This window comes from Callorhinus ursinus, unplaced genomic scaffold (assembly GCF_003265705.2).
Source record: "Callorhinus ursinus isolate GAN/ISIS: 27379988/994484 unplaced genomic scaffold, GSC_fseal_2.0 scaffold10, whole genome shotgun sequence".
Lineage (NCBI taxonomy): Eukaryota > Metazoa > Chordata > Mammalia > Carnivora > Otariidae > Callorhinus > Callorhinus ursinus.
The window spans coordinates 40,776,518-40,803,341 of NW_027397072.1; the positions used below are offsets into that span (position 1 = coordinate 40,776,518).

General features: G+C 39.6%; 1 protein-coding gene and 1 non-coding gene across 3 annotated transcripts in view; both read right to left on the reverse strand.

Moving 5' to 3' along the window:
* The window catches only part of KCMF1 (potassium channel modulatory factor 1), a 75,032-nt gene that overhangs the window by 1,752 nt on the left and 46,456 nt on the right, over positions 1–26,824 (reverse strand). For both annotated transcript variants that reach the window (XM_073897467.1, XM_073897468.1), the window contains 5 exons: positions 25,681–25,848; positions 20,817–20,956; positions 8,412–8,502; positions 5,485–5,670; positions 3,072–3,354 (listed from right to left, as the gene is read on the reverse strand). In XM_073897467.1, the coding sequence (XP_073753568.1) occupies positions 3,072–3,354; positions 5,485–5,670; positions 8,412–8,502; positions 20,817–20,956; positions 25,681–25,848 (868 nt within the window). The remainder of the gene's footprint in view (positions 1–3,071; positions 3,355–5,484; positions 5,671–8,411; positions 8,503–20,816; positions 20,957–25,680; positions 25,849–26,824) is intronic.
* TRNAK-CUU (transfer RNA lysine (anticodon CUU)) lies at positions 13,729–13,801 on the reverse strand. The gene has a single exon. It is a non-coding gene; the product is annotated as a tRNA-Lys (tRNA).

Genomic DNA, 26,824 nt, shown 5'->3' on the forward strand with positions numbered 1-26,824 from the left:
TTAAGTGACATACTCAAAATCTCACAGCTGTCAAGTTCAAAGCCACTGAATGATTAGATCTACGGCTCAGAAACAAATGGAAAGATCTAAATTTCAGAACTTGAAAGCAAAAGGATCTGGAAGGTAATTACAGAAAAGTCATTAAACCCACACTGAAAGGAAATGACTGATGATACACAGAAGGCTGCCTACATAGTGAGTGAACCAGAGACATGTAGGCTGAGGTCCCCAACTCTTTGGAGAGCATGTAATTGCAATATTACTATTTATTTTTTTAAGATTTTATTTTTAAGTAATCTCCACACCCAATGTGGGGCTCTAATTCACAACCCCGAGATCAAGAGTTGCGTGCTCCACCATATGAGCCAGCTAGGCATCTTCCCCACCCCCAACCTTTTTCATGTAAGCTCTATATCCAACGTGGGGCTTGAACTCACAACCTCAAGATCAAGAGTCGCATGTTCTAACAATGGAGCCAGCCAGGTGCCCCACAATATTAGTTTTTATTTTTAGGAAATACCGGAGAAAATATTTCACTCCTGAAAGGCAGATAAAAATGTGGTACTAGGGCTAGATCCTCTAATGGACCAAACTTCACTTGGGATCTAGAAATAACTGCGAAGCTTGTGAAGATCTTCAAACTGGAGTTAGCAAAACTAGCCGACTCCATTACCAAAAGCCTGAAATCTGACATAAGCACTGAAACAATCACTTTCTAAAAGGTCAACAATTTTGGATCCAATTACCTTCCAGGTCATAGCATATAAAAAGAGATAAATTGCATCTCAACACTGAGTCACTTTTAGGAAAGGTCAAATAAACTAAAAGAAACTGTCTCTCCACCATGAGTTCCAGGGTGACATGAACAGTAACGGTCCCCGTCAAAGAGGCCAAAGATAAGGCTTGGGCCCTACATACATCATGTAATGGCTATCTGACGAGAGACCAGGCTTTTTCTTTGGAAACGCTGCAGCCTTGAAGCTCTCTTGCCTTGAAGATTCATAATGCATGTTAATATATTTAAAGTTCTGAGAAGCCCAACAATAAACAAACAACTTTTGTTACTTAGTTTTGCCCAAAATTAACAGGAAAAAAGCGAACATAAGTAACAATACATGTTCCTTAGAATGATATATCAAGTTTCAGGGAACATTTCTGGGAAATATTGCCTAAGATAAATCATATGAGTCAAGATCAAACAATACAATGAAAGATGGGGAAAGTGGTCTGCAAATTGCAAGGTACTGTGCAATGTACTTTATCAGATGACCGAGAGGGCTCTTCAAGAAGCTACGACCAGAATCCAAGGAAGGCAACTCAAAGGCTACCCATACCATGCCCCGGGAGTGGGGTGTCTGGTGTAGAATAACTACAGAGAGAAAAATCCCAAATCAAGTCCACTGAGTTTGGTCTAAAAAAAAGAATGGGTCAAGGATGGGAAGATGTCTTTTCCAAAGACATTCATTCCACCCACAGCTCAGTGAACTCTCAGTGGATATACACAGTCAGGTCTCCGATTTGTGATCAGCATCTAGCTCTGGCAAGTTGGTAGGTCCATACAGGTAAGGTTACATGGTAGCAGGGTGGATCCATCTGTGGCTCTGTGATTTATGTTGAAGCAACATTTTTTGGTAATAACTCAGCACAGTTATTGACTTTGCAGAGATAATCCAAAGGTAGATTCCCCCACTTGAAACTTCCCCCTTAGATCCCTAACAAATGATAATAGGAACCAGTAGTTGGGCCTTTATTATATGCCAGATACTGAGCCAGACCATACACATACTGAAATTCTGTTTCATCCTCAAAACAATTCTTTCTCATGAGGCCAAACTCAGGGGCTACTGATGATAAAACTGAGGTTAAGAGAAGTTAAGTGACTTGCCTAAGGTTCAAACTAGTAAGTGGTAAACCTGGGACTATAGACAGGGGTCTGCAAACTTTTTTTTTATTCTGAATCCACAACAAATTATTTACAACTATGGACATGTGCCACTGTACTAACATGAGATATTAAAAAGCATGACATAAAATAAATATACAGAGAAATAATACTGTCTTCTACTGACAGTTTGGAGGTAACTGATACATTATACTAATTTTCTCCTTCACTTCACAGTTTGTACTTTATACTCCTCTCTGCTCCATTAAAGTCCCAGATCAGTCTAGGTTCATTATCTGTTGAGCCTAAGTCTACTCATCACTGCTTTTTCTAAAATCCTTTATATTCTTGAAAGTCACATAAAATACCAACAGGCTTGGGAGAGGAATATACCTGGTGGCTAATGGTAGTTTTTAGAAGGAGGTAACTCTTTTTTATACCATGGTGAACCATTTTTAAAACTATTACTTTTGGGGCGCCTGGGTGGCTCAGATGGTTAAGCGTCTGCCTTCGGCTCAGGTCAGGATCCCGCATCGGGCTCCCTGCTCCTTGGGAGCCTGCTTCTCCCTCTGCCTCTCTCTCTCTCTCCCTCTCTCTCGCTGTCTCTCATGAATAAATAAATAAAATCTTAAAAAAAAAAAAAACTATTACTTTTGTTTGTGGCAACTCTAAGAATTTAAATCCTGCTTCTTTGGAAATTCTCAGAAGAAAACTACTGTATTATGAAATCCTCCCCTGTACCTTTTAATGTTTCTATTTATTTATTTATACCTTTTAATATTTCACAGCTAACTGAAATTGGCAATAAAAAAAAACCACGGTTAATTATGACAATAAATATACCTAATATATCCCCAAAATGTAATGATATGGTATTTCAGTTTTCAGTTTTTTTAGATTTCAGTTTTATGGGCAATATAGGGGGAAAAAATTCACATTACATGATAATTTACTGTTGGAACGAGACCACCAGCATTCCTACTTTCTCTAAAATAATCATTATTTTTCATATTCTTGGGGAAATCCTGCATATGCAGTTTTGATTAGATTTGGGAGTTTTAAGGGTCTGGTCAAAGGCCAAGTCTCCAAGAACATATATAAGGCACAAAAGAGAAAAGATCATTGCAGACTGCATAGTCCTTAATAAAACATTACTTCTAAAACAAAGCTGTACTGATAAATGAACTACCTTGTTAAAAGAAACTGGGAATTCTGGATAGTTTGCTGACTGCTTTCTGTGTTAGCTGTGTTGGTTGTTGCTGTGGATTGTGTGATTGTAGTGGTGACACTGCTTGTGTTAGTACGCCGGGTTGCGTTGCGTGCCGTCTCCAGTTGTTGTCGTGCTGCCTGGGCGTGCTGCCGTTCCAGCTGCAGCTGCATCTGCAGTTGTTGTAACTGAGAAGCGGAAGGGCCAGAAGAATTAAGCTGTCCTCCTGCAGAACGTCTCACTCCTGATAACTGAGATAAAAGCTCTGCCAATGGAAATGAAGGTGATTAATGTCTGCTTAAAATACTGTGGGAAACAAAACGCTGAAGATCACTCTTTTAGAGGAACATTAGAAATGACTGTCAATAGGCAGGTATCCATGGCAACATAAAGTTTCAGCTTGGAGCTCAATACCTTTTATTTTTATTTATTTTTAAAGTGATCTCTATACTCAACGTGGGGCTTGAATTTACAATCCCAAGATCAAGAGCTGTGTGCTCTACCGACTGAGGCAGCCAGGCGCCCCCAATATCTTTTAGAATGCCTCCTGGAGGTAGGAGCTGTTGTGTATGGGGAATGGAAATACAATTAGCCCACATACAATTATTTTTAAGCAAAACATAACAGATTGTTGCTTAACGGACTTAATGGGCTAACTTAGTTATACTTTCTTTTAGTATTTAGTAAATTAAAGTGGATCGTCTGCTGGTCCAATCATTATAAAACCTCTCAACACAAGCTCCATGAAAGCAGGGATCAAGTCTACCATTTATAACACTCCCAGCTCTTAGAGCGGTGCCCGACACATAGTAGGCCTCTAACTTTTATTCAATGATTGAATGATGATCAGAATTGTATCCAAGAGGCCTGGATCATTTCTATCTGTGACCCTTTGCACCACTCACCTCTGCCTTTTCTCTCTGGTCCTTTCGGGTACGGTCATTTGAGAATACCAGCGTACCACTAGAGTGAGTAGCACCAGTGATGCTCAATGAGGCTGACTGGCCCCTGACTGTACAGCCTAGTCAGTGGCCTGTTACAATCCAGACTCTTGTTTCAATAAGGTTGTACTCATCAAGGGCAATGTGGACCTCTGTCCCTGAGTTCTCATCTAAGTCAGGTGCAGGAATTGCCTTGTCCCGTGTGTGTGTGTGTGTGTGTGTGTGTGTGTGTGTGTGTGATTCTCCTGAGCTTACAGGGGATTGATGACTACCTCATAAGACATTCCCTGGCTGGCAAATGCTCTTCATCATTAAAACTCATTAACAGGGTACATTTCTGTTTTCTTGCTCACTGTTGTTTTATCCCAGGGGTTCTCATACCATTCTTTCATAGAGTCCATCACTAAAATAAACTAATTTTCACTGACAGAAAAAACTGAATGGAGAGAATTTCTCACTTTTGAATTTTGCTTCTAGAAATTAACTTTTAGAGCCTGCTACCAAAAAAAGCAGGTAAATATTCCCTATGGATGAAGAAATACTTTTTAAAATCCCCAAAACTCAGTTTACAGGGCTTACTGTACATCCAAATGCTTAAAGCACATTCGGAATTAAGATTTTATATCTGTATGTCTGTACATTTTTAAGAACATTTTATGAGTAAAACTGTTCCTAGTTGCTATTAGAGATTTACATTTACCAGTGTTCCAGGGTGTTCGGCAAGGTGCATCACAACATCCAGATACATATTCCACCACGTGCACACATTTCAGAACTTGTACAGGCTTTCCAGGGTCTTACTGCCTGTCTGTGCTTGGTGTGTCTTAGTACGAGGCTAACGTGATTTCCGACCTTATATTTTGACTCTCAACCCCTTTGTTCCGCTGCTGGCTTCCCAGGTTGGCCATGTATTAGACCCAGTGGAGTTGGTTATGAAGTACATGTTCAGATGTTGTTGTTTTTGTAAGTAAGATTTTTCTAAGCTATTAAAACATGTACTTTCAGTATGTTCCCTAAGAATATAGTTCTCAAATCAAGGCCAAGAACAGAGAAACTCCTACTTTACTTTTTTCTTATGAGAGGAGCTTAATTCTTTAGTCTTGTCAATTCGTCTTATTATCTGTGTGCTTCTGGAGGTTGAGCCATGGGATTCTGGCGTTCTTTCAACTCTGAAATCTTTTATCATTTTCTTAGGTTTCAACAGAGGCCACAAATAGAGAACCCAGAACCATTTCTTATTATCTTCTGCTCTAAGTACTTAAGGAAATGCCAGAAAATTATAAACTAATTTATACTGTCTACTTTTACAATATTTTATAATTATAAGATTTAGGGGAATTTTGTGAAGGAATATAGGAGCATGACGAGAGATTAAAAACACAAATTCCACCAAAAACTTTTAAAGTGAGGCCCCCTCCCTGGTCATTTCCTTTATGAATGTGCAACTAACTTACCAGCTATAGGATCCATGGCTTCCCTATTGCTTGGAGAATATGAACTCTGAGAAGAAGAAAGTCCACCAGTAGAACTGCTAGTAAAGTGCATGTTTGATCTACGAGCACGAGGACCTCCTAATCCCCGGCCAGGGTGAAACATTCTACGTACATGTCGAACACCACTCGATTCATCATAACTCCAAAGTTAAGAAAAGAACCCAAATATTTCACAGAAAGAAAAAAAAATCACTTGAGCTTTTGCTAGACAGACATGCAGATTTCCTAAATTGTAAACATTTAAAAACAGCACATTTAATTTAAAATGCAAACATCACAACCTTATCTATGAGGGCTATTAACTCTAAAAAAAGACTCTCACATATAAAGCAATGAACTGAGCGTGTATATATTGTGTGTGTGTGTGTGTGTGTGTGTGTTTTCAAAGGGGAAAAAGGTTTTCTAGGTAGGAAGAAATTTCTTCCTAGGCTCCAGCTACAATAACCAGGTGGGGTGAAAGGCGCTATCGGGTCACACACCCAGGTGAGGTGTCTCCTTACCCTAACCTCAGTACTGAATTTCATATACGTTCATATGGAAGTAACCAGAATTAATAAGCATCAATTTTAATACCCAAGGAGAGTTCTGCTAATCAAATCTCAATTATCATCTGTAGTGAGAAAGGAGCAGTAGAAATAATTAAAATTCAGGAGTAAAAGACTCCTTTTGGTTATTAGTTTTTAATCTGTCCTCAAGTTCTTCTTCAATGCTGCTACAAAACAGAAAATTAGAGTTGAATTTCTTGTAGAAGTGGATATACAGAGAGTAATACCACATTTCTCAACAAGTCACATTGCCAGCCCCCCCCCAATCTTCCGTAGCCAGCTTAAACTAAAGAACATCCCAAAGAGCACATGGCTGCCCAAACTCATAAAGACAATCTTGCGTTTCCATACTGGTGGATGTGTGGGAAAAGCCAGCTCTCATTGTAAAAGAGACTTTTCTTTCGAAGTAGCACGTAGAACATCTGTATCGTGCAGAATAACTTTCTGCTGGCTTCCTGGTCTTCAGCTGATGATTGTGGAGTCATTGAGGGACAGGCTGAGCAGCTCCAGGAAGCCCTCAGGGGCCACCAGAATGTGCACTGTCTCATCATGGTATTCAGGACCATGGCTCGGGTTCTACAGAAAGTGATGTTACGATCACTGTATTTCGTCTTTTAAAAGCATCTGGGTGTAAAAAGTACACTTTAGGAAGAGTTCCATCAGAACAGTTGAAAAGAGAAAAGTTCTGGTGCTTACGAGGCCTGGAGAGAAGCCACGCCCTCATGACAAACAAAGTCACCCCACAGCAGCACTTGAGTACCTGAAGAATCAGTGTATTTCCAAGTTAACTGCAATGTCAACATTTTGTTTTCCAGAACCTCATGATAATACTCGTTAGGAATCCAAAATGTAACATATGCCTTCTCTTATTCTTATATTTTGCATAATTTAATCTTCTCTTGATAACCAGAGATTCTTATAAAAATTTCACAAAAACGGATGTAGATGATGTGGGACATTCTACTGAATGGATACCAATTTCACTAGAGGCCCTTGAACTTGCTGAAAAAGTTCAGAGTAAAAAAAAAAAAAAAGTTCAGGATAACAGCTTGGCTTGAAGTTATTTGCCTAGCTTCTCCATGAAGACAGAGTGAAACAGGGACCAAGCATAACCCTCTGGGCATTGTTATAAGATTCTTTTATGTAAAATGTGAAGTGACTCAAAGACTTAAGTATTCTTGGTCCATCTGGGTTTTCTTATTCTCTTAATAAAAACCAACAAACCCCATGCTTTCTTCATTATGCTTTCAGTGTCCTCAGCACTCAGGAGAGAGGAAAAGTGGTTTCCTCTGTTCAGTGAGTACCAGCCCCTTGATTGGCTCAGGTCTGGCTGACATTCTAATTTCTTAGGTTGGTTCCAGGTCTTTATCTTTCCATTAGTTTTCTCATCTTTCCCTAATTCCAAGGAACCATATTTCCAATTAGAAAATTGGAAACTGTAAGCAAGGGATGGGAGCTGTGGAACGAGAAAACCATCAAACCAGTTTCTTCCTCAACAGGATTAAGGTTGCATTACGATTGCTGGGAGGCAATCAAAGGAATCAGAATGAAGTCTGGCTGGCAAAGAGAAAAGCTGTGTTTAGCTCTTGAATTGCTGAACTAGAATGAACACTGAAACCTTCACATGACAAGAGACCCCTAAGTTAATAGGTGATAGTTATAGAAAAACAATTCAGAACTTGAAACAAGCAGCACAGAGTGTACAAAATTAATTACTCTGGTGGGCCGCTCATCTCTTGGATTACAGGGAATGTCACCAGCAACTGCTGAGAGACTTGCAAAGGGGAAGCAGAAAGGAAAGCAGGAAAGGACTTTGGAGCTGGACGTGATCTTATGCAGTCCTACTCAGGGACTGGGCAGGGAATAATGGTCTCTGGAGAAGGGGACTCCAAGAGGGAAAGCAGCCCCAACGCGCATCCCTGCTCATCCTCCCACCGATAACAGGATAAGGCAACAGAGCACGTGGAGGGGAAGCAAATAAATTCTTTATATTTATTTAGATTTTAATTTGGATTAGCATTTTCCTCTTTTGTATGAAAACACCCTGCTGAAAACTTATAACCCAGTTAAACGGTCTTAAAAAAATCTCACTGTAATGAAGTGAAGATGATGAGCAAGGCAACTTTCACTTAATGAGCACTGTTCATGTGACAGTCATAGCATATAAAAAGAGATAAATTGCATCTCAACACTGAGTCACTTTTAGGAAAGGTCAAATAAACTAAAATAATTTGGAGGTTAGTTTTTCTCTTCAGGTATACTGTCCTTAAAAATTATCAAAATAACAAACATTACAAACAACTCTATCCCTTCTTGCCTCTTAAAAGGATATTAAATCTCTAGGGGCTCTGTGTTCAAGTGTAAGATGAGCTGCAAAGTCATCCGTGACATGATTAGGATCGCCTCCAGGTAATGCTGCACATATTGGACAAATCTGAAATGAAAGTAAAGAAAGCAGATTTAATAGATGAATATTGATCAGACATCTTTCTGGATGAATATTTTACTATAACTGAGTTTCAACCAGTCAAAAACACAGTAGAGATCATGAACTCATCAAAAGCACCAGAGGCCTGACTATGAACTACAGCACGTCTGTGCTGGTACTTAAACTAAAACAAACCACCTCTCAGGGTCAGACACAACAGTTCTCAACAAACAACTCAAACACGAGCTCTGGCAAAGCCTTCTAACAGCCTGGCCAATGCATTTGCATGGTCTAGCAAAATAGCTTCCATTAAAAAAATTTTAAGATGTAAAAAAAAAAAAAAAAAATTTTTTTTTTTTTTTTAAGATGTGCTATTTAGTGCACATTCCCATCTGACTAAGTCCGGACTTGAATGGTAAAGACTGAGACATAAGCGTCCCCAAAGCAAGCTAGATTTGAGGTCCAATCTCCAAATACGACAGCAAAGCTCTTACTAAAACACAACTATACAAACTCAAGTACTAAGACAATGTTTACTGATAATGTGCAAATGCGCTCTATACATTCATGAGCAGGACTTCCAAGGGAAAAATGGGGGTGAAACAAAGGCCAAGGAGCAGACCTAACTTCCTGTGAGACTCGGGGCAGGGACAGGACAAAGGAGGAGTAAAATGGTGTGTACTAAGGCAGCACTCGGGGGAGATTCATAGGTTGGGAATACTGTTTTTGAAACAGCAGTTTCAAGGGAAGTGGTAAAATAAGAAGAGGGGAAGGATCGAAAGAATGAGGCACTTTTGGAGGAGAGGCCCTTTCTCTTCTAGAAATCCAAGTGGGCAGGTGATGTAAAGGAACACAACCAAAGGAAGCCCCAGGAAACGTACAGAATTTTGTGTCTCTCTAGGGACGAAAGAGCTGAGGATGGGATATGTGATTCATCTTGCCAGTACACGTGTTGTGTGCCTCAATTCTTTCCCCTGGAGTAAAATTCAGGCACTCACTTGACCTTGCTCCCTGCTCATGGCAGATAAGACGAGTGGCAAAGATGGGGAGGCAGGGGCAAGGTGAGACTTGGAAGGCCCACCGTGGGATACAGGGGGGAAAACAAACTGATTCCCAGAGCCTAAGCCAACACAAATCCCCATCCTCTCCTGACCAGAAAGCAGGAGTCCCCTGAGAGTTTGACTCTGATTTGATCCCAGTTGCTCTTATGCCCAGTCAGCTGTCCTGCTTATATCTGCCTCAGGAGTCTGAGACATATCCTCAAGAAAACCTAAAGATGCTCATGAGAAATTACATTTAGGCACGACAGTGTGCAAAAGAAGTAGGGGGGGTCACACAGGAAGGTACCTGAGAGGGAAATGAAGAAAGAAGTAGACAGACATGTGCATGCCTTTCTTAGAAGATGCCAGAAAGGTGGTCAGACATTCTTTCCTCTGTCAGAGAGAACGGCAATTGTATCAGTTCACGAGTTTACTGATTCACAACTCTTTCCTAGGAATTTAGGTTTTACTGTCTGTATCAGACAGGCAGTGTCTGGTACACTTATTTTTTGTGTGTTTCTGTCTTATTTTTGAGAAATGCAGTACAGTGTGATTTGTTTCTTGTTTGGGAACTGTGACCAGACTTGCTTACAACAAAAAGACCAAGAGGTCTGGAGAAGCAGAAACAACCACCAGTTATTTAAAAATCAAACAAACAAGCCAGTTTAGATATTTTTGAGACTCTCTATTTTGCAACACTTAACAGGTACTGGACTATGTATAGTTTTATTACAATACCAGAGATTGCAAGTATAAGATCTTTATCCAAAGAAAAAAATAACCATTAAGAGGAAAAGGTGCCTTCCTTCCAAGATATTTCCTTTAGGCTGACCTTTAGATAAAATCTATGTACAACTTGAACTGCACAAAGATAGCTATAGAAGTTTCAGTACTTCAGTAAATGTTCTTAGATGAGAAAAGTCTCCTTGAGGATTTGCATTCCTAGAAGGAAGACAGGCTGGGAAAGTACAGATACCAAACGTACTAAGAATGCCCTTATCAGGACCAATAAAAAGCACCTTTGAGATGGGGATGTGGAATACTGTTTAGTTTTGAGTGTGTCTTTACTTCCACATGATGATACCTAATACCTTTTATAAGACAGGAAAATTCCACACAAAGGATAAGCTATTAACTCTAAAATTATGAGTTTGTCAACATTAATATTTACCGTACTTCTCCTGCCACATGATACAGTAACACCTATTACTTGAACAAGAAAATTCCATGTAACACATTAGCTTAACATATGACAACTTGCCAACATTCAGGCACATTGAGTTGGCATAACTCAGTGCTTCCTGAAATTGGCTGAGTATATAATTCATCTGGAGCATTTGTTAAAAATACAGTTCCCTAGGCCCATGCCTGGAAACTGATTCTAGGAGATTTGAAAAATCTGTTTTTGACAAGGGTCCCAATGATCTTACAATTAGATTTGGCAAATACAGCTTAAATATACAATGGTATTGAAAAATAAATATTTTTACCCTGTGGAACGAAACACGAAAAGTTGTTTTACTTACTATCACCTTGCTCAAATTTTTAATCACAAATGTCCTTGCTATTTATTTGCAGTCTTGTCTTTGCTATTTTTCAAGTCTTCCTCTTCTGCTTCATCTCACTAGTGAAGCTCACCATTGGTCCTGCTTTTTATCTGCAGCCCTTAAGAAGCCTCTATCAATGTACTGTGATGAAATCCCATGCCAAAAACATAATGGAGTTCCCGATTTTCCACGTGGCCCCAGTGCATGATTGTCAGCAAGCAACCAGTCCGCATGGATTTTTTTTTTTAATTAATTTATTTGAGAGAGAAAGAGTAGGCACATGAGCAGGGGGTGGAGCAGAAGGAGAGGGAGAGAGAAACTTAAGCAGACTCCATGCTGAGGGCGGAGCCTGATGTGGGGCTCCATCTCACGACCCTGAGATCATGACCTGAGCTGAAACCAAGAGTCAGATGCTTAACTGAATGAGCCACCCAGGCGCCCCAGTCAGTGTGAATTCTTAACACAGATGGTTACCAATGTCTAGACCATACCTTCGGAGGTCATTATTTCACATATGCCATGTCAGTACTACATTTATAGAACATTTTTCCCTGTGACAGGTTATGTCCATAAAAAAATAATCTAAAGTCAGCATGCTTGGTTTTTGTTTTTAAACATGAACTCCACACATTCTTCCCCATACAATCACCAACTAGTCTAAAGCAAGTTCTCACTCCCTGCAGCCTTTCTTGAGCTCACACACTCACACGGAGAGCATTCTCTCTCTGGCTGATGTACAGTGCCTCAAATACAACAGATGTGGTGAGCTCCTCTCCTTTTATCTTTTGGGGGGATAGGTTTCATAGCAAGTTTCCTGCCCACTCTGTTCACTGCTACAGAAAAATGCATTTAAAAAACCGGCCTCTCTGCCTCACACATCACGTGGCTTCACCTGAAGCTAGACTGCAGCACCGCAGAGAGATGGGTCTTGTGTCAAAATCATTGAGCTGATGCTGGGAGGGGGGCTAGACTGGTTCTCTACCATGAGGCTGACCCATTTGGAAGCATCATCCTCCCAGACCACTTGAAATTGCCCCTGAACTCAGGTTCTGGGACATTACGCTTCTTCTCCACAGCAAACACTCTAAGAGAAATAATTGCCTTGGCAACTGGTATTTCTCGTCTAGGTTTCTGGATCACAAACTTGATAAACTCATGCATTTCTTTTATCTGACTAATTTTAGATCCATGAGAAACATTTTCTTTTGAATATCTGTTCAAAAGCAGTGATTTCCCTGCATCATCTTCTATTGTTACTTTCTGGTAACACCAAATGTTTGATGCATCATTTCTCTGGCAACCGTGATCTTACTATGGCAGCCCAGCTTCTTTGTCATTTCTTTTTTAGATTCGTTTTCATCCACACAATCATTCTGAATAGGTTCATCCTGTCTCAAAAGAACTACAGAATCACTCATATTCTACCATCCTTCCATTCCCAAACAGCAGCCTATGTGACATGATGATGGAGAGAGTAATGTTATTCCTCTGTACAAACGCCGAAACCTTCTCTTTCTTGTCCACCAAACCAAGTGGACAAATGTTCTGGTTTTAACGGTTCTCTATTATCTGGCCTTACTCAGCTGATTCCATTTCATTTCCCACTATTTCCCACAACATTCAATGCCTTACCATCCCTTCTACTTCCTACATTCTACTGAGCTAACTACTGCTGAGGCTAATTGGTAACTTCAGGTTTTTGATCTCCTGCCCAATTAAAAGAAGTACATCTTATAAAATCTGCAAATATGATAAATATAAGACTTAATGCTGGAGTTTTGCTTTGAGAACATACACAAAGCACTACTGGAAAATCTATGCTACATGGTCAATAAACTCCTTTTGGGCCTTCTAGAACTGTCTAAGTTGTAGCCACTTGCACCTCTAGTCATCCACTTTGCCAATACAGATAAAGGTACTTTCCAGATTTGAACGAGCACACTGTTCAACTGGATTACAATCTAATTTTCTGTTGTTGCAGTGGAACATTGAAACTAACATAATTAAGTATGAGTTACTTCAAACTGAAATTATTTTTCTTCTCAGTTCCATTCTCCCCGTTTTAAAGCTTAGGTTGGAGCTGTCACATGCTTCTAAAGAACAGTGTTTAGAATTTTAGGGAGTTTTTGTTACATATATAAGTCTTAATTTTCCTTACATTTTTATACATGATTTAAAAGTCCCAAATAACTAAGTTTGGGGGGCGCCTGGGTGGCTCAGTTGGTTAAATGTCTGCCTTCAGCTCAGGTCATGATCCCAGGGTCCTGGGATTGAGCCCAGCCTCAGGCTATCAGGCTCCCTGCTCAGTGGAGAGCCTGCTCCTCCCTATTCTCTCTCTCACTCTCACTCTATCTCAAATAAATAAATGAAATCTTTAAAGATAAGTAAGTTTGGGTTTAAAAAAATTTATTTATTGGGCGCCTGGGTGGCTCAGTTGGTTAAGCGACTGCCTTCAGCTCAGGTCATGATCCTGGAGTCCCGGGATCGAGCCCCGCATCGGGCTCCCTGCTCAGCAGGGTGTCTGCCTCTCCCTCTGACCCTCCTCCCTCTCGTGCTATCTCTCTTTCTCTCTCAAATAAATAAATAAAATCTTAAAAAAAAAAAATTTATTTATTCATATTTTAAAGATTTTTAAGTAATCTCTACACCCAATGTGGGGCTCGAACCCACAACCCTGAGATCAAGAGTCACACGCTCTACCAACTGAGCCAGCCGGGTGCCCCCTTAAATATGTTTTTTTAGACAGAAATTTAAATCATATGTGTATGCTGATGTCTTGGGAATTCATAAAACAAAAAAACATAATTTCACAACAATTAAAAAGAACTCAGAGCTGTCCTTTTTCTTTCCTTTTTAAATCACATTCTATTTTTTTTAAAGATTTCATTAATTTGAGAGAGCGAGGGAGAGATAGAGAGACAGAGCACAAGTGGGGGGGATGCATGGAGAGGGAGAAGCAGGCTCCTCGCTGAACGCCAGAGCCTGAGGCGGGGCTCGATCCCAGGCCCCCGGGATCATGACCCGAGCCCAAGGCAGACGCTTAACCGACTGAGCCACCCAGGCGCCCCAGAGCTGTCCTTTTTCTTTATCCTGCCCACAATTCACTCTAGATATAAGCACCCGTACTTACCTAGAAGAAAAATCCCACTATAAGCACCACTTTCTCCATCTAACCTGGGGTAAGCTATATATTTTACTTGTAGACTTTGAGAAAGAAAAGGAAACGGGAAGCTCACTAGCTTAGTGGTGTCAATAAGAACCTGAAAGCTGCAGGGGGCCAGGGCCAGGGAGGCAGTGCTCTAAAGCAAGCAACCATTTTTGAGAAGAATCTGAAATAAACTTTACTTAAGTTTATGTTGTTTACAGTGAGTTGAAGTTACAGTCTGACGAGGACAGAAGCTTTGTATGTTCCTCTTCTCAAGGGCATAACCAGTTTGTCAAGTGAGGCCAAGTTTGCTAGAGCTTCTTAAAAAAAGTGACCTCAGCTACAAATACCAAGACTGGTGTCTTCAAATAATTTTTTTTTAAAGATTTTATTTCTTTGAGAGAGAGAGAATGAGAGACAGAGAGCACAAGAGGGAAGAGGGTCAGAGGGAGAAGCAGGCTTCCTGCGGAGCAGGGAGCCCGATGTGGGGCTCGATCCCAGCACCCTGGGATCATGACCTGAGCCGAAGGCAGACGCTTAACCGACTGAGCCACCCAGGCGCCCCTCAAATAATTTTCTTAATCAGTTTTTGTTGTTTTATTGTTTGTTTGCTTGTTGTTTTGTTTGTTTAAATCTGAGGGGCAGGTCAGGAAAAGAAAGGATGGCGGGAGAAGAGGCAAGGCTGAAACCGCTTAAAGAACTTCTGAGCCACCTTATAATTTGCCAACAGTTGCCGGAGAGCTCCTATCTTTATACCATCTTCCCTACAAATCTTCCTACAAACCCTGCAAAACATTTCTTTGACCTGAAATTAGCTGTCTGGACACTGAACCAGACAAACCAGTATTTTAGAGGACAAAGAAGAAACCACTCCAGTGGCTAAAGAAAAAAAGAATTCAAAATGAATGTGTCTGACAGCTGCTGTCTTAGCCAGTGCCCCCCTGCACATTGGGCATTGTTTCCATTCAGAAAACTGCCTTTCTCCCTTCCCCTACAGGATTTTAATTCAACTTCAACAAGGAAGAAAGTAGAAGTAATGAAAAGCCTACCCAGGGATAACAACATACTCTCAAATACCAGGGATGAACACCTTCCTAGAAAAGCTATTATCTCACTTTCTCAATAATTTCAGTAATTCCCTTCTTGGTTTTCATATCATCTTGAGAAACTGATTTCTCATACAAACATCTTTTAAAAATATCATAACACATGCATACTGGATGATCCCAGAACAAACCTGGAACCCCCAAAGTGTCTATCATTTCCTTACCTGCTCACAACCCAAAACTCTGCCAGGATACTAATGGCTACATCACCCTTAAAATGGAAAGTACTATGATCTGACTGTAAACAAGTAAATGTGTTCAAAATAACTATTATTTTAAAATATGCAGACAGCCAAACACTAAAGATAGAAAAAGGTGATTTATAAAATAGAAAGTGTTTTGGGTCAAAACTAACAAAAAGCACAAATGATAAAAGTACCAAATCCTAACTTTCTACAATCTCTCTAGCTAAATGCAGCTGAGCAGTGACAATTTGGTTGCCTGGGAGCAACTGTATTTCTCAAATCCTATGTATTTCTTCACTATTATTAAATAAAATACCCTTGTTAGTTCACAGAAAAGCAGACAGCATCCAACTGCATTTTTTGATAAAGAAGAATGCAAGCAGTAAAAGTCAAAGCCTATTTTTTTCTTTTAATGTATATTTGGCCTTTAAATGCTTTTCCCGATTATCTGATTAAAAGGGTAAACAGGGAATTATAGTATTTAAGAAAGTTTATAAAATTAAATTAGAAGATTTGTAAAAATTGTGGTTCACTCCACCATTATTGCTCCTAATAAGGAAATAAATGTGTTGGGAAGTTAGTTCTATATACCTACATATTAAAATGGTCTCTTGGGGCGCCTGGGTGGCTCAGCCAGTTAAGCATCTACTTTTGGCTCAGGTCATGATCCCAGGGTCCTGGGATTGAGACCTGCTTTGGGCTCCTTGCTCAGCAGGGAGTCTGCTTCTCCCTCTCCCTCTGCACTCCACCCCCCAACTTGTGTTCTCTCTCTTGCTCACTCTCTTCTCGCAAATAAATAAGTAAAATGTTTAAAGAATAAACTAAAATGGTCTCTCAATGAAATACAGATATACTGGGGAGCCTGGATGGCACAGTTGTTAGGCGTCTGCCTTTGGCTCAGGTCATGATCCCAGAGTCCTGGGATCAAGCCCTGCATCGGGCTCGCCGCTCAGCGGAAAGCCTGCTTCTCCCTCTCCCTACTCCCCCTACTTGTGTTCCCCCTCTCACTGTCTCTCTCTCTCTAATAAAATCTTAAAAGAAAAAATACAGATATATTGATGATCAGGCCTACAGACAACTTAAAACATGTCACTTTTCATAGCCTCCATGCATAAATAGTATCTATCAATGTTAATCTGGTTTGCAGATTTGATCTAATACTTTCCTGCTTGTTTAGAGATCAAATGCATCTATTTGGTTATACACAAATTGCCACAACAATGATGATAATTTCTATTTTGTGCTCTATGACAAACTGTTTAAATATTAAGTAAATTATCAGCTAAAACCAATTCTTCTGAATCATTAAAAAAACTTAAAGGTCCTTTTATGTTATCATTTTTCTCCATAAGAATTATTATTTTTAAAGTTTATGTATGTACGTATGTATGTAATCTCTACAACCCAACGTGGGGCTCAAACTCACCACCCTGAGATCAAGAGTCGCATGTTCTTCCAATTGAGCCAGCCAGGCGCCCCAAAAGTTATTTCAAATAAAATTATTGAAAGTCAGTCTGTGGGAAATTTCCAAAAATCATTCTTTCTCCTTGATTTTTTATTTCTTATACACAGAACACAGTACAACCACGCTACTTCAAATATAATTCATTCTGTTATAAACCCATCTAGGTCTTCATTAAAAAGGGAGGGAAATGTATCATTAACATAAATGAAGAGCACTTAAATGCTGGCCACTACCCTAACCCCCGTTCTGGAGAGTAATGAAAATGAGTAAATACATCAAATGAAAAATAGAAAGCAAAAATTTCCCAGCAATGACCTATTAGACCCCTGCCGTTAATTATGAACAGAATAATTCTGTTTGTAATTTCTGGAAGTGGGAAGAAAATGTTGATAAACCAAAAAGTGCTGTTAATCTTTTAAGCATAATATTCTACAGATAAATTACAAGAGATTTACTAAACAAAGCAGTGAAAGAAGATTAACTACATATTATTAATAAAACGTAGTAGCATGGTTCATCTAAAAACAACAACAAAATCCCTGAAGGCTTTCTAGTTAGCTGCAGTGCAAGCTCCAATGGAAGATTTAAGAAAAATTTCAGGAGTCACTTCTCAATGCCCTTTGATGTCCAAAGAAAAGTTTTTCTACCTCCCATGTTTCTTCCACCATCCTAACACTTCCTCAATAATCCGTATTTGTAATCCCATTTGCTCACTTCTATTACCAGACTGATGGATTTTAAAATTACATACTGTGCTCCTTCCTCTCTTAGTTCTTCCCACAACCAAAATCCAGTTAGTTGTCCCAATCTACCAACTCTCAGGAATTTTAAGAACTCATGCTTAATTTCAAAATCACATTATCATATTGGTGTTCACATAAAGACTCCTGAGATTATACCCAATCTGCTTCTTACATTTTTAACTAGTCATCACCTTCACTATGCATTCGGTATCAGATGTTGTTTTTCACAGTATCTGGCTTTGAAGGGTCCCCTCCATACCCGCATAATCAAAAGTCTCTTGAGTAATTGCAAATTAATCTTAAGAAGGGAGGCAAATCTTAGGGCCTTAGAGTTCCTAGTTGAAAAAGGAAACAGAAAAATATAGACAAGGTTACAAAGCTGTCTACAAAGTTGTTTTGAAAATTAACCTTCAGTAGACTTTTTCTTTTTTTTAAAGATTTTATTTATTTATTTGAGAGAGAGAATGAGAGAGATAGAGAGCACATGAGAGGGGGGAGGGTCAGAGGGAGAAGCAGACTCCCCGCCGAGCAGGGAGCCCGATGTGGGACTCGATCCCGGGACTCCAGGATCATGACCTGAGCCGAAGGCAGTCGCTTAACCAACTGAGCCACCCAGGCGCCCTTCAGTAGACTTCCTTGCCAGCTGTGTCAGGTATCAGTAAATGCTTCCTAGTGGTGACAAGGACATCTACAGTGACGTGACATAGCCTCTTGCCCCTAAATGTTCCAAATGGATGCTGGTTACAGGAGTGAGATCCTAAGGCCTCTAGGAAGATACAAACTGCTGGCCTAGGGGACACATGCAGGAAACACAAGGGCAAAAGCAAGAGAGCACACTGAGCATTCAGAAAGAAAAATGCAAACAGGAAGAGAAAAGGAGGGACAATCAGTTGGTATGTGAACACAGTCCCCCACCAAAATGACATGACTCACTCCTGAACTCCAGATCTTTTCCATGTTTGACTAACCATGATTTTGGCCAAACACTGCGGCAGGGGGTGGGGTGAGAGGGGTCAACTAGTAACATCACCGGAATATTTATATACAACCGTAATGTTATTAGAGCTGATAACATGCTCCACACGTATAGTGAGGCACTCAAAATACTGAATAACTGGGGTGGCATAGGCACCAGTCCTCCAGCACAGACACTAGTCAGGATGCCATACATAGTGCCAGCCCGGGATTGCGAAGGACATGACTCACATAATTTGAAGAAGAAAAAGCCCTGTCCTTCACATCGAAGAGTCTTGTTTGCTTGCCATTTTTCACTTGAAATGCTTGGGTGGAAACACAGGCAGATGCAGTATTCATACAGACTAAGGGCCGATAGGGAGGCAGCAATCCCTAAAACACTCCACTATTACCAGTCGAATAGCAGCAAGGCCACTGTCTTGAGCCATGTACTGAAAGCCTGGGAGCTTCATAAAGGCACATACTGAGCAGGACTTCTGAGAGACACACCATGGAACCATTCGTGGATGGCAAGTATTTAATTTTCAAACTGTGGATCAGGTATAGAGGAGTGTCAACAAATTTTGAGTATTTACTCTCAGGAAAAAAATAAAGGCAAAGCTGCTGAGGCAGAGCTACTGATTCTTATTTGAAAGAATTAGCTTTTCATTCATGGAAAGGACTTAACTTTCTGCTAGATTCGCCCATTTCAGATGTGAAAAACTGAGTAGCTGTCCTGTCCGGGTGGGGTGATGAAAGTACTATACTAGGACCTACCACCTAGGAATGTGGTAGGTTCAGTCGAGAAACCCTTCTCTAGGTAACTAAAGTACCCAAACTGAACAGAAATTAAGTCAAAAAGAAATTATTCCAAATTTCCCACAATAACCAGGACAGAGATACAATCAAGTCCACACTCCTCAGACTGGTACCTGGGACTGTACCTGAAGGAAGCAAAATCACCTTTACAGAGTAAGAAGAACAGATTAAGAACAGTAGTAAAATGTGACAACAGTATTCTGAGGCTGCAAGATGGTGCAAGACGAAAGCAGTTCTGAGCTGTTAGATAGTAAAATCTGGCTGGAGTACAAACATAATGTAAATTTACCAAATGTTTGAACTATAAATCTCTTAAGCAACTTTAAGCATTCAACTAAGCAGTGTAAATGGGCATAGAAGTGAACCTGAACTACGCACAGCTGTAACAGCAGAGCTGTAGCAGAGATAAACTAGAACAGTGGTTAAGTAGGGACTCTACAACCCAGAGGGACTCTGGCTGAGTTCAAACACCTGGCTCTGCCCCTTAGTAGCCATGTATCCCCAGACACACTATTTCTCTTGAGTTTCAGCTAATTTGTTTTGAGCACACTTAGGGGCTGATTAGTTGGTGCAATGTGCAATTGCTTGTGCCAAAATTCTCCAAATTCCAGACCTAGAGTTCTATCTCCCATCTCTCACTTTATCTATTATTACCAATGGTAAAGGGGGGACAGGGGACTCTTTTGGGTGCACTTTATCATTTCTTAAAAGTTGAATATATACTGACTCAGATGTCAAGTAAAATATCCGAAAAGCTTTCAAGGCAAGATTTTCTTTGTGCATTATTCTAGGTCCTTGGCTTTTAGCCATTGAGAAAGATTAGAGTAAGAGGAATTTCTAGGGACCTTACAGCTTTGACCTGATGAAAACCAAGTAAGTGATCTCTTACAATGAGATGTGACAATGGATTACTATACTTAATGACTTAAAATTTAAAAATTTCCTTACGAAGGTTTCCTTGTCGAAGAGAAATGAAGCAGGTAGCAAGAACACTCTAGAAAGAGCTGTGTTGCAGGCTGGGGTGCTTTTACCCTGTTCACAGGGCATTTGCTAAGGGCTCCTGAATTTGGTCAAGATTCCACTGTGCTTTCAGAAACAGGGTAAGAAAGGCTAGTGTGAACAAATGAAGCGTGTTATCTTGCACATGTACAGCCTCCTAGGATGTGGAAAACTTGCTGTTAAAAGATAATTTTAATAATTATTATGCCAACAGTATCAGTCCACTTAGCAGGAGATAGAGGACAGTGACCTACTTTATTTTTGTAGAAATGATGTACTTTAACACATCCTTTTAGACACAAGGCTGCTTCACTCACCACTTCTGTTGATGTTTCTGCATGTTCAGAAGTAACATGTTCTTGAAGAGATGTCTCCGTATAGCCCATTTTTCCACAATAGGGACAAGTAAAAGACTGTGGCTGTTCTACAGAGAAAGCTTCCCCACCATAGTACAAATCTGAAAAATAAAGTGTAGCTGTAGTGAGAAATAATTACTGGGTTTTTTTGTTTTTTTACTAAATAAAAATGTAAACAGAGGGTACAATAATGTAATACAAAAGTGTGCATGAAATCTCCAACAACCTCACTCTGTCAAGGAGTGCTTAGGTACCTCTCTGCTTATGTATGCAACATCCTTATTCTATCTGGGACTCTGTGACACTCCTCCAAAATTTCTTTTCTACCCATATAGCTATTATTGCCTTAAGAGAAAAACAAAGCAAATAACTTCTTATAACTCCATTTAATTTTGTTTTTATAATTTTTTATTGTTATGTTAATCACCATACATTACATAATTAGTTTTTGATGTAGTGTTCCATGATTCATTGTTTGTGCATAACACCCAGTGCTCCACGCAGAATTTGCCCTCTTTAATACCCATCACCAGGCTAACCCATCCCCCCACCCCCCTCCCCTCTGCCATTTAATTTTGAAAAAAAAATTTTTTTTGGAAGATTTTAAGTAATCTCTACACCCATGGTGGGGCTCAAACTCATGACCCCGAGGTCAAGAGTTACATGCCCCTCTGACTGAGCCAGCCAGGCACCCCACCCCTTTAATTTTGAAACACCTCTCATTTCACATCTAGTTCTAATTTTATTGTAATTTATTTTTTCTTTATCTCTGGGTGTGTAGCAACATCAATCTCAAAACAAAGAATTAGCAGGGTGAGGGGGCACCTCGTGGCTCAATTGGTGGTGTGTGACTCTTGATTTCAGGGTTGTGAGTTCAAGCCCCCACGTTGGGTATAGGGATCACTTAAAAATAAAATCGTAAAAAAAATTAAAAATAATCAGCAGGGTGTATCCTAATACAAGAACACAAGTGCTCAGAGTAGGCAACTGTGATCAATATACCAACTCCCAGATGAAGCTTTCTGTCTAGAGCACACGCCGTTCTTACAGCAGGAAGGACCCTAAGCATTCAGCTCTTGTAAAATGCTAACTTGAATGGAGTACTACCACAACATACTCTGTCCAAACTGGTTACTGAAGAACAGATCAATCAGTGATATTCTATGCGAATAATTTGTTTGCCTCATTAGTACATCTCAAGTTCTATTTTTCTCCATTAGTAGCACAAAAGGAAATACAATTGCAAGTATATTTAGTATGTTATGTCCCTTCATTATAAAGAACTATATTCAACATGACACAAATCCTTAATAAGATATGATCATTTTTGTGAGAAGAGAAAATGAAACAGTATTCACTACATGAGAGATTTGTTCACATTCATTTTGGGGAAGATTTAGACTATCTTAAAAATATTTACCCATTTATTATATGCCTAAGAGTTGCCAGGTGGATTTGGGGTAGGTGGGGATAAATATATAAAAATGAATAAAACTTGTTCTCCTGATAAAGGACATGTACAAAAAACCCATAGCTAACATCATACTTACTGGTGAAAGACTGGATGTCTTCCCCCCAAGACCAGGGACAAGACAAAAATGTCCACTCTTTTAAAAGATGTCACTTTTTAAATTATTATTATTTTATTTTATTTTTTAAAGATTTTATTTATTTATTTGAGAGAGAGAATGAGAGACAGAGAGCATGAGAGGGGGGAGGGTCAGAGGGAGAAGCAGACTCCCCGCCGAGCAGGGAGCCCGATGTGGGACTCGATCCCGGGACTCCAGGATCATGACCTGAGCCGAAGGCAGTCGCTTAACCAACTGAGCCACCCAGGTGCCCTATTATTTTATTTTTTAAAAAGATTTTATTTATTTATTTGACAGAGATACAGCAAGAGAGGGAACACAAGCAGGGGGGAGTGGGAGAGGGAGAAGCAGGCTTCCCGCGGAGCAGGGAGCCCAATGCGAGGCTCGACCCCAGGACCCTGGGATCATGACCTGAGCCGAAGGCAGACGCTTAATGACTGAGCCACCCAGGCACTCCTAAAGATTATTATTTTAAAGATTATTATTTTAAAGATTATTTATTTGAGAGAGTGGTCTCAGGAAGAGGGACCAAGGGAGAGAGAATCTCAAGTAGACTCCTTGTGAGCCCGACGTGGGACTGGATCCCAGAATCCCAAGACCATGACCTGAGCCAAAACCAAGAGTCGGGACCTCAACCGACTAAGCCACCCATGCACCCCAACTCTCGCCATTTCTATTATTTTACTGGAGGGTCTAGTAATTAGACAAGAAAATGAAATGAAAAGCAGCTAGATGGAAAGGAAGAAGTAAAACCATCTCTATTAGCAGATGACATGACCTTGCATATAGAAAATCCTAGCAGTGCCTGGGGGGCACAGTTAAGCATCTGACTCTCAGTTTTGGCTCAGGTCATGATCTCATGGGTTGTGGGATTGAGCCCCGCTTCAGGCTCTGTGCTCAAAGGTTCTCTCCCTCTGCCCCTCCCCCCTACTTTCTCTCTTAAAATAAATATATAAATCTTTAAAAAAATAAATATATAAATCTTTAAAAAAAGAGAAAATCCTAAAAAAAATCCACTAAAAAACCTTTATAGAATAAACAACAAAAACATTACCGGATTCAAGATCTATATACAAAAACCAATTGTTCTTCCATACACTTGCAGTGAACAATCCAAAAGTAAAATTGTAAAAATCCATTTACAATAACATAAAGAATAAAATACTTAGGAACATATTTAATGAAAGAAGTGTAAAACTTATCCTCTGGTAACTACAAAACTTTATTGAAAAATATCAAAGATAACCTAAATAAATGGAAGAACAGTTCATGTTTATGGACTGGCAAACTCAATACCACTGCTCTCCAAAGTGATCTACAATTCAAAACAATCCCCATCAAAATCCCAGTTGGCTTCTTTGCAGAAATATGATGAGCTGATCCTAAAATTCTTTCACAGAAACTCAAGGGATCTAGAATGCCCAAAACAATCTTGAAAAACAAAACAAAACCAAAGCTGGAAGACTCATGCTTGTCAATTTCAAAGCTTACTATAAGTTTATAGTAATTAAGACAGGGTGGTACTGGCATAAAGAGAGATATATAAATCAATGAAATAGACTGAGAGTCTAGGAAAAGACACATTTATGGTTAACCAACTTTTCTTTTTTATTAGGTTTATTGAGATATCTTAGACATATAAAAATTGTGTATATTTATGGTATACAAATACATGTATACACTGTGAAAGATCACCACAATCAAGCTAACATATCAACCATGTCTACATAGTTACCTCTGTGTATGTGTGTTGAAAGATTTAAGATCTATCCTCTCCAAAAATTTCAATTATACAATATTGTTAACTATGGTCACCATACTATATATATCAGCTCTCTAGAGCTTATTCATCTTGCATAATGAAACTTTGACCAACCTTTGACCAACATCGCCCCATCTCCCTAACCTTTCACTTTACGTCAACCAGTTTTTAACAAGAATGCCAAGGCAATTCATTGGATAAAGAATAGTCTCTTTCAACAAATGATACTGAGCTGACTGGATATCCATATGCAAAAGAATGGTCTACCTCACCATTCCATATACAAAAATTAATGCAATAATAAAACTCTTAGAAGAAAACATAGTTTTTTTTTTTTTTTTTTTTAGATTTTATTTATTTATTTCAGAGAAAGAGAGATGAGAGATAGAGAGCACGAGAGGGAAGAAGGTCAGAGGGAGAAGCAGACTCCCCGCCGAGCAGGGAGCCCGATGTGGGACTTGATCCCGGGACTCCAGGATCATGACCTGAGCCGAAGGCAGTCGCTTAACCAACTGAGCCACCCAGGCACCCAGAAGAAAACATAGTTTTAAATCTTCATGATCTTAGACTGGCCAATGGTTTCTTAGATATGACACCAAAAGCATAACAAATGAAAAAACAGATAAACTGGACATCATCGAAATTAAAACTTCTGTGCTTTGAAACACACATCAAAAGAAGACACAGGGTGCCTGGGTGGCTCAGTCAGTTAAGTATCCAACTCTCGATCTCAGGGCCCCGGGTTCAAGCCCCACATCAGGCTCCACAGTGAGCATGGAGCCCAGTTTAAAAAAAAAAAAAGTGAAAAGACAACCCATAGAACACAAGAAAATTTCTGCAAATCATCCACCTGATAAGGAACTTGTATAAATAGTATACAAGGAACTATTAAAACTCAGTACTAAAAAGACATACTGCCCAATTAAAAAAGGATCTGAATAGCCATTTCTCCAATGCAGATCTACAAATGGCCATTAAGCATAAGAAAAGATGGTCACTATCATTAGCCATCAGAGAAATGCGAATCAAAACCCCATGAGATACTACCTCATAGCAACTATGATGGCTGTAAACAGAAAGATAACAAGTGCTGACTAGGTAAGAAATTACAGCATGAAACATTTATAGCTTTTCTTATGGTTTAACAAGGTCTTCTAATCAACTGTAGAAACAATCTGCTTTCTGATAACCAGAGCAAGAATATTTGTGTGCTGTTGGCAAGAACAGTCCATTGACTTTACTCCTTTACTGAGGCACTCTTCCATCTCAGACCTTGTCAGTTTTCTAGATCTCTGAATGGCTTTCATGAACAATTAAGCTATGATTAAGAGAATTATTTAGAATATAAAAGATTCATGTTACTTTTAATGTATCCTATTGGCAAGAGTCTTAGAACATTTTGCCTTTACTTTTTCACGCACACACACACAAACTTCTAAATGACAACCCATTAAAATGTGAACTAAATACATACCAAAATCTACTCTTGTTAATATGCACTGCATTGGGTGGTCAGTTGTATGCCTTGTTGTTGTTGCACCACTTTCATAACAAGATGCACAAAGATCGTAATCGTAGCAAATTAAACACTTGTATCTGCGACCTCGAAAATTTCCTTTTAAACATGCATCACAGCTGACACCTATTAAAAAAAAGAAATATCATTAATTAGCAGCTATGTAACAGGCCATACTCCACCTCATTTTTATAAATGTTTTAAGGTACACATTTAACCCCACATTTCCTTCCCCAAATGACTAGAAACAACATAGTAAAATGCCACAAGAATTTCCAACAATATGGTGGATCTGTTACTCTGACTTACATTCCTCATGAAAGTAACTTTAAAAAGTTATGCCATTTGCAACAGCATTAAAAAAATGCCTATGAGTAAATCTAGCCAAAGATAGGCAGCCCTTTATGAAGCAAATAAGTAAACATATATTCAGGGATGCCTGGCTGGCTCAGTGGGTGGAGCATGCAACTCTTGATCTTAGGGCTGTAGGCTTGAGCTCCATGATGGGTGTGGACATTACTTAAAAAAAAAAAAACTTTAAATAAATAAATACACACACACACACACACACACACACACGCACGCTCAAAGACATTTAAAGGACTTTAAAAAATAAAAATGTTTACAAATGAGAAGCTTCATGAAATGAAATGTCAATTCTCCCCCAAATCGATTGGTGGAATCAATGCAATTCTAATCAAAATCACAAAAGAAGTTTTTGTGGAACATGACAAGCTGACTCAAATTTTTATGCAAGTTGCAAAGGGCCAAGAATAACCAAGATATTCCTGAAGAAAAATAAGATGGAGGGATTTACTTAACATATCAAGCACTATTATAAAGCTATAGTTAGGGGCTCAGTTGGTTAACTCCTGGTTTTGGCTCAGGTCATGATCTCAGGTCCTGGGATCAAGCCCCACATGGGCTCCCTCCTCTTCGGGAAATCTGCTGGTCCCTCTCCCGCCCCCTCTGCCCCTCCTCCGTGCATGCTTGCTTTCCAGTGCTCTCTCTCTCTCACAAATAAAGTCCTAAAAAATTTTAAAAAATAGTAAAACTACAGTAATTCAGACAGGATACTACTGGCATGGAGACGGATCAACTG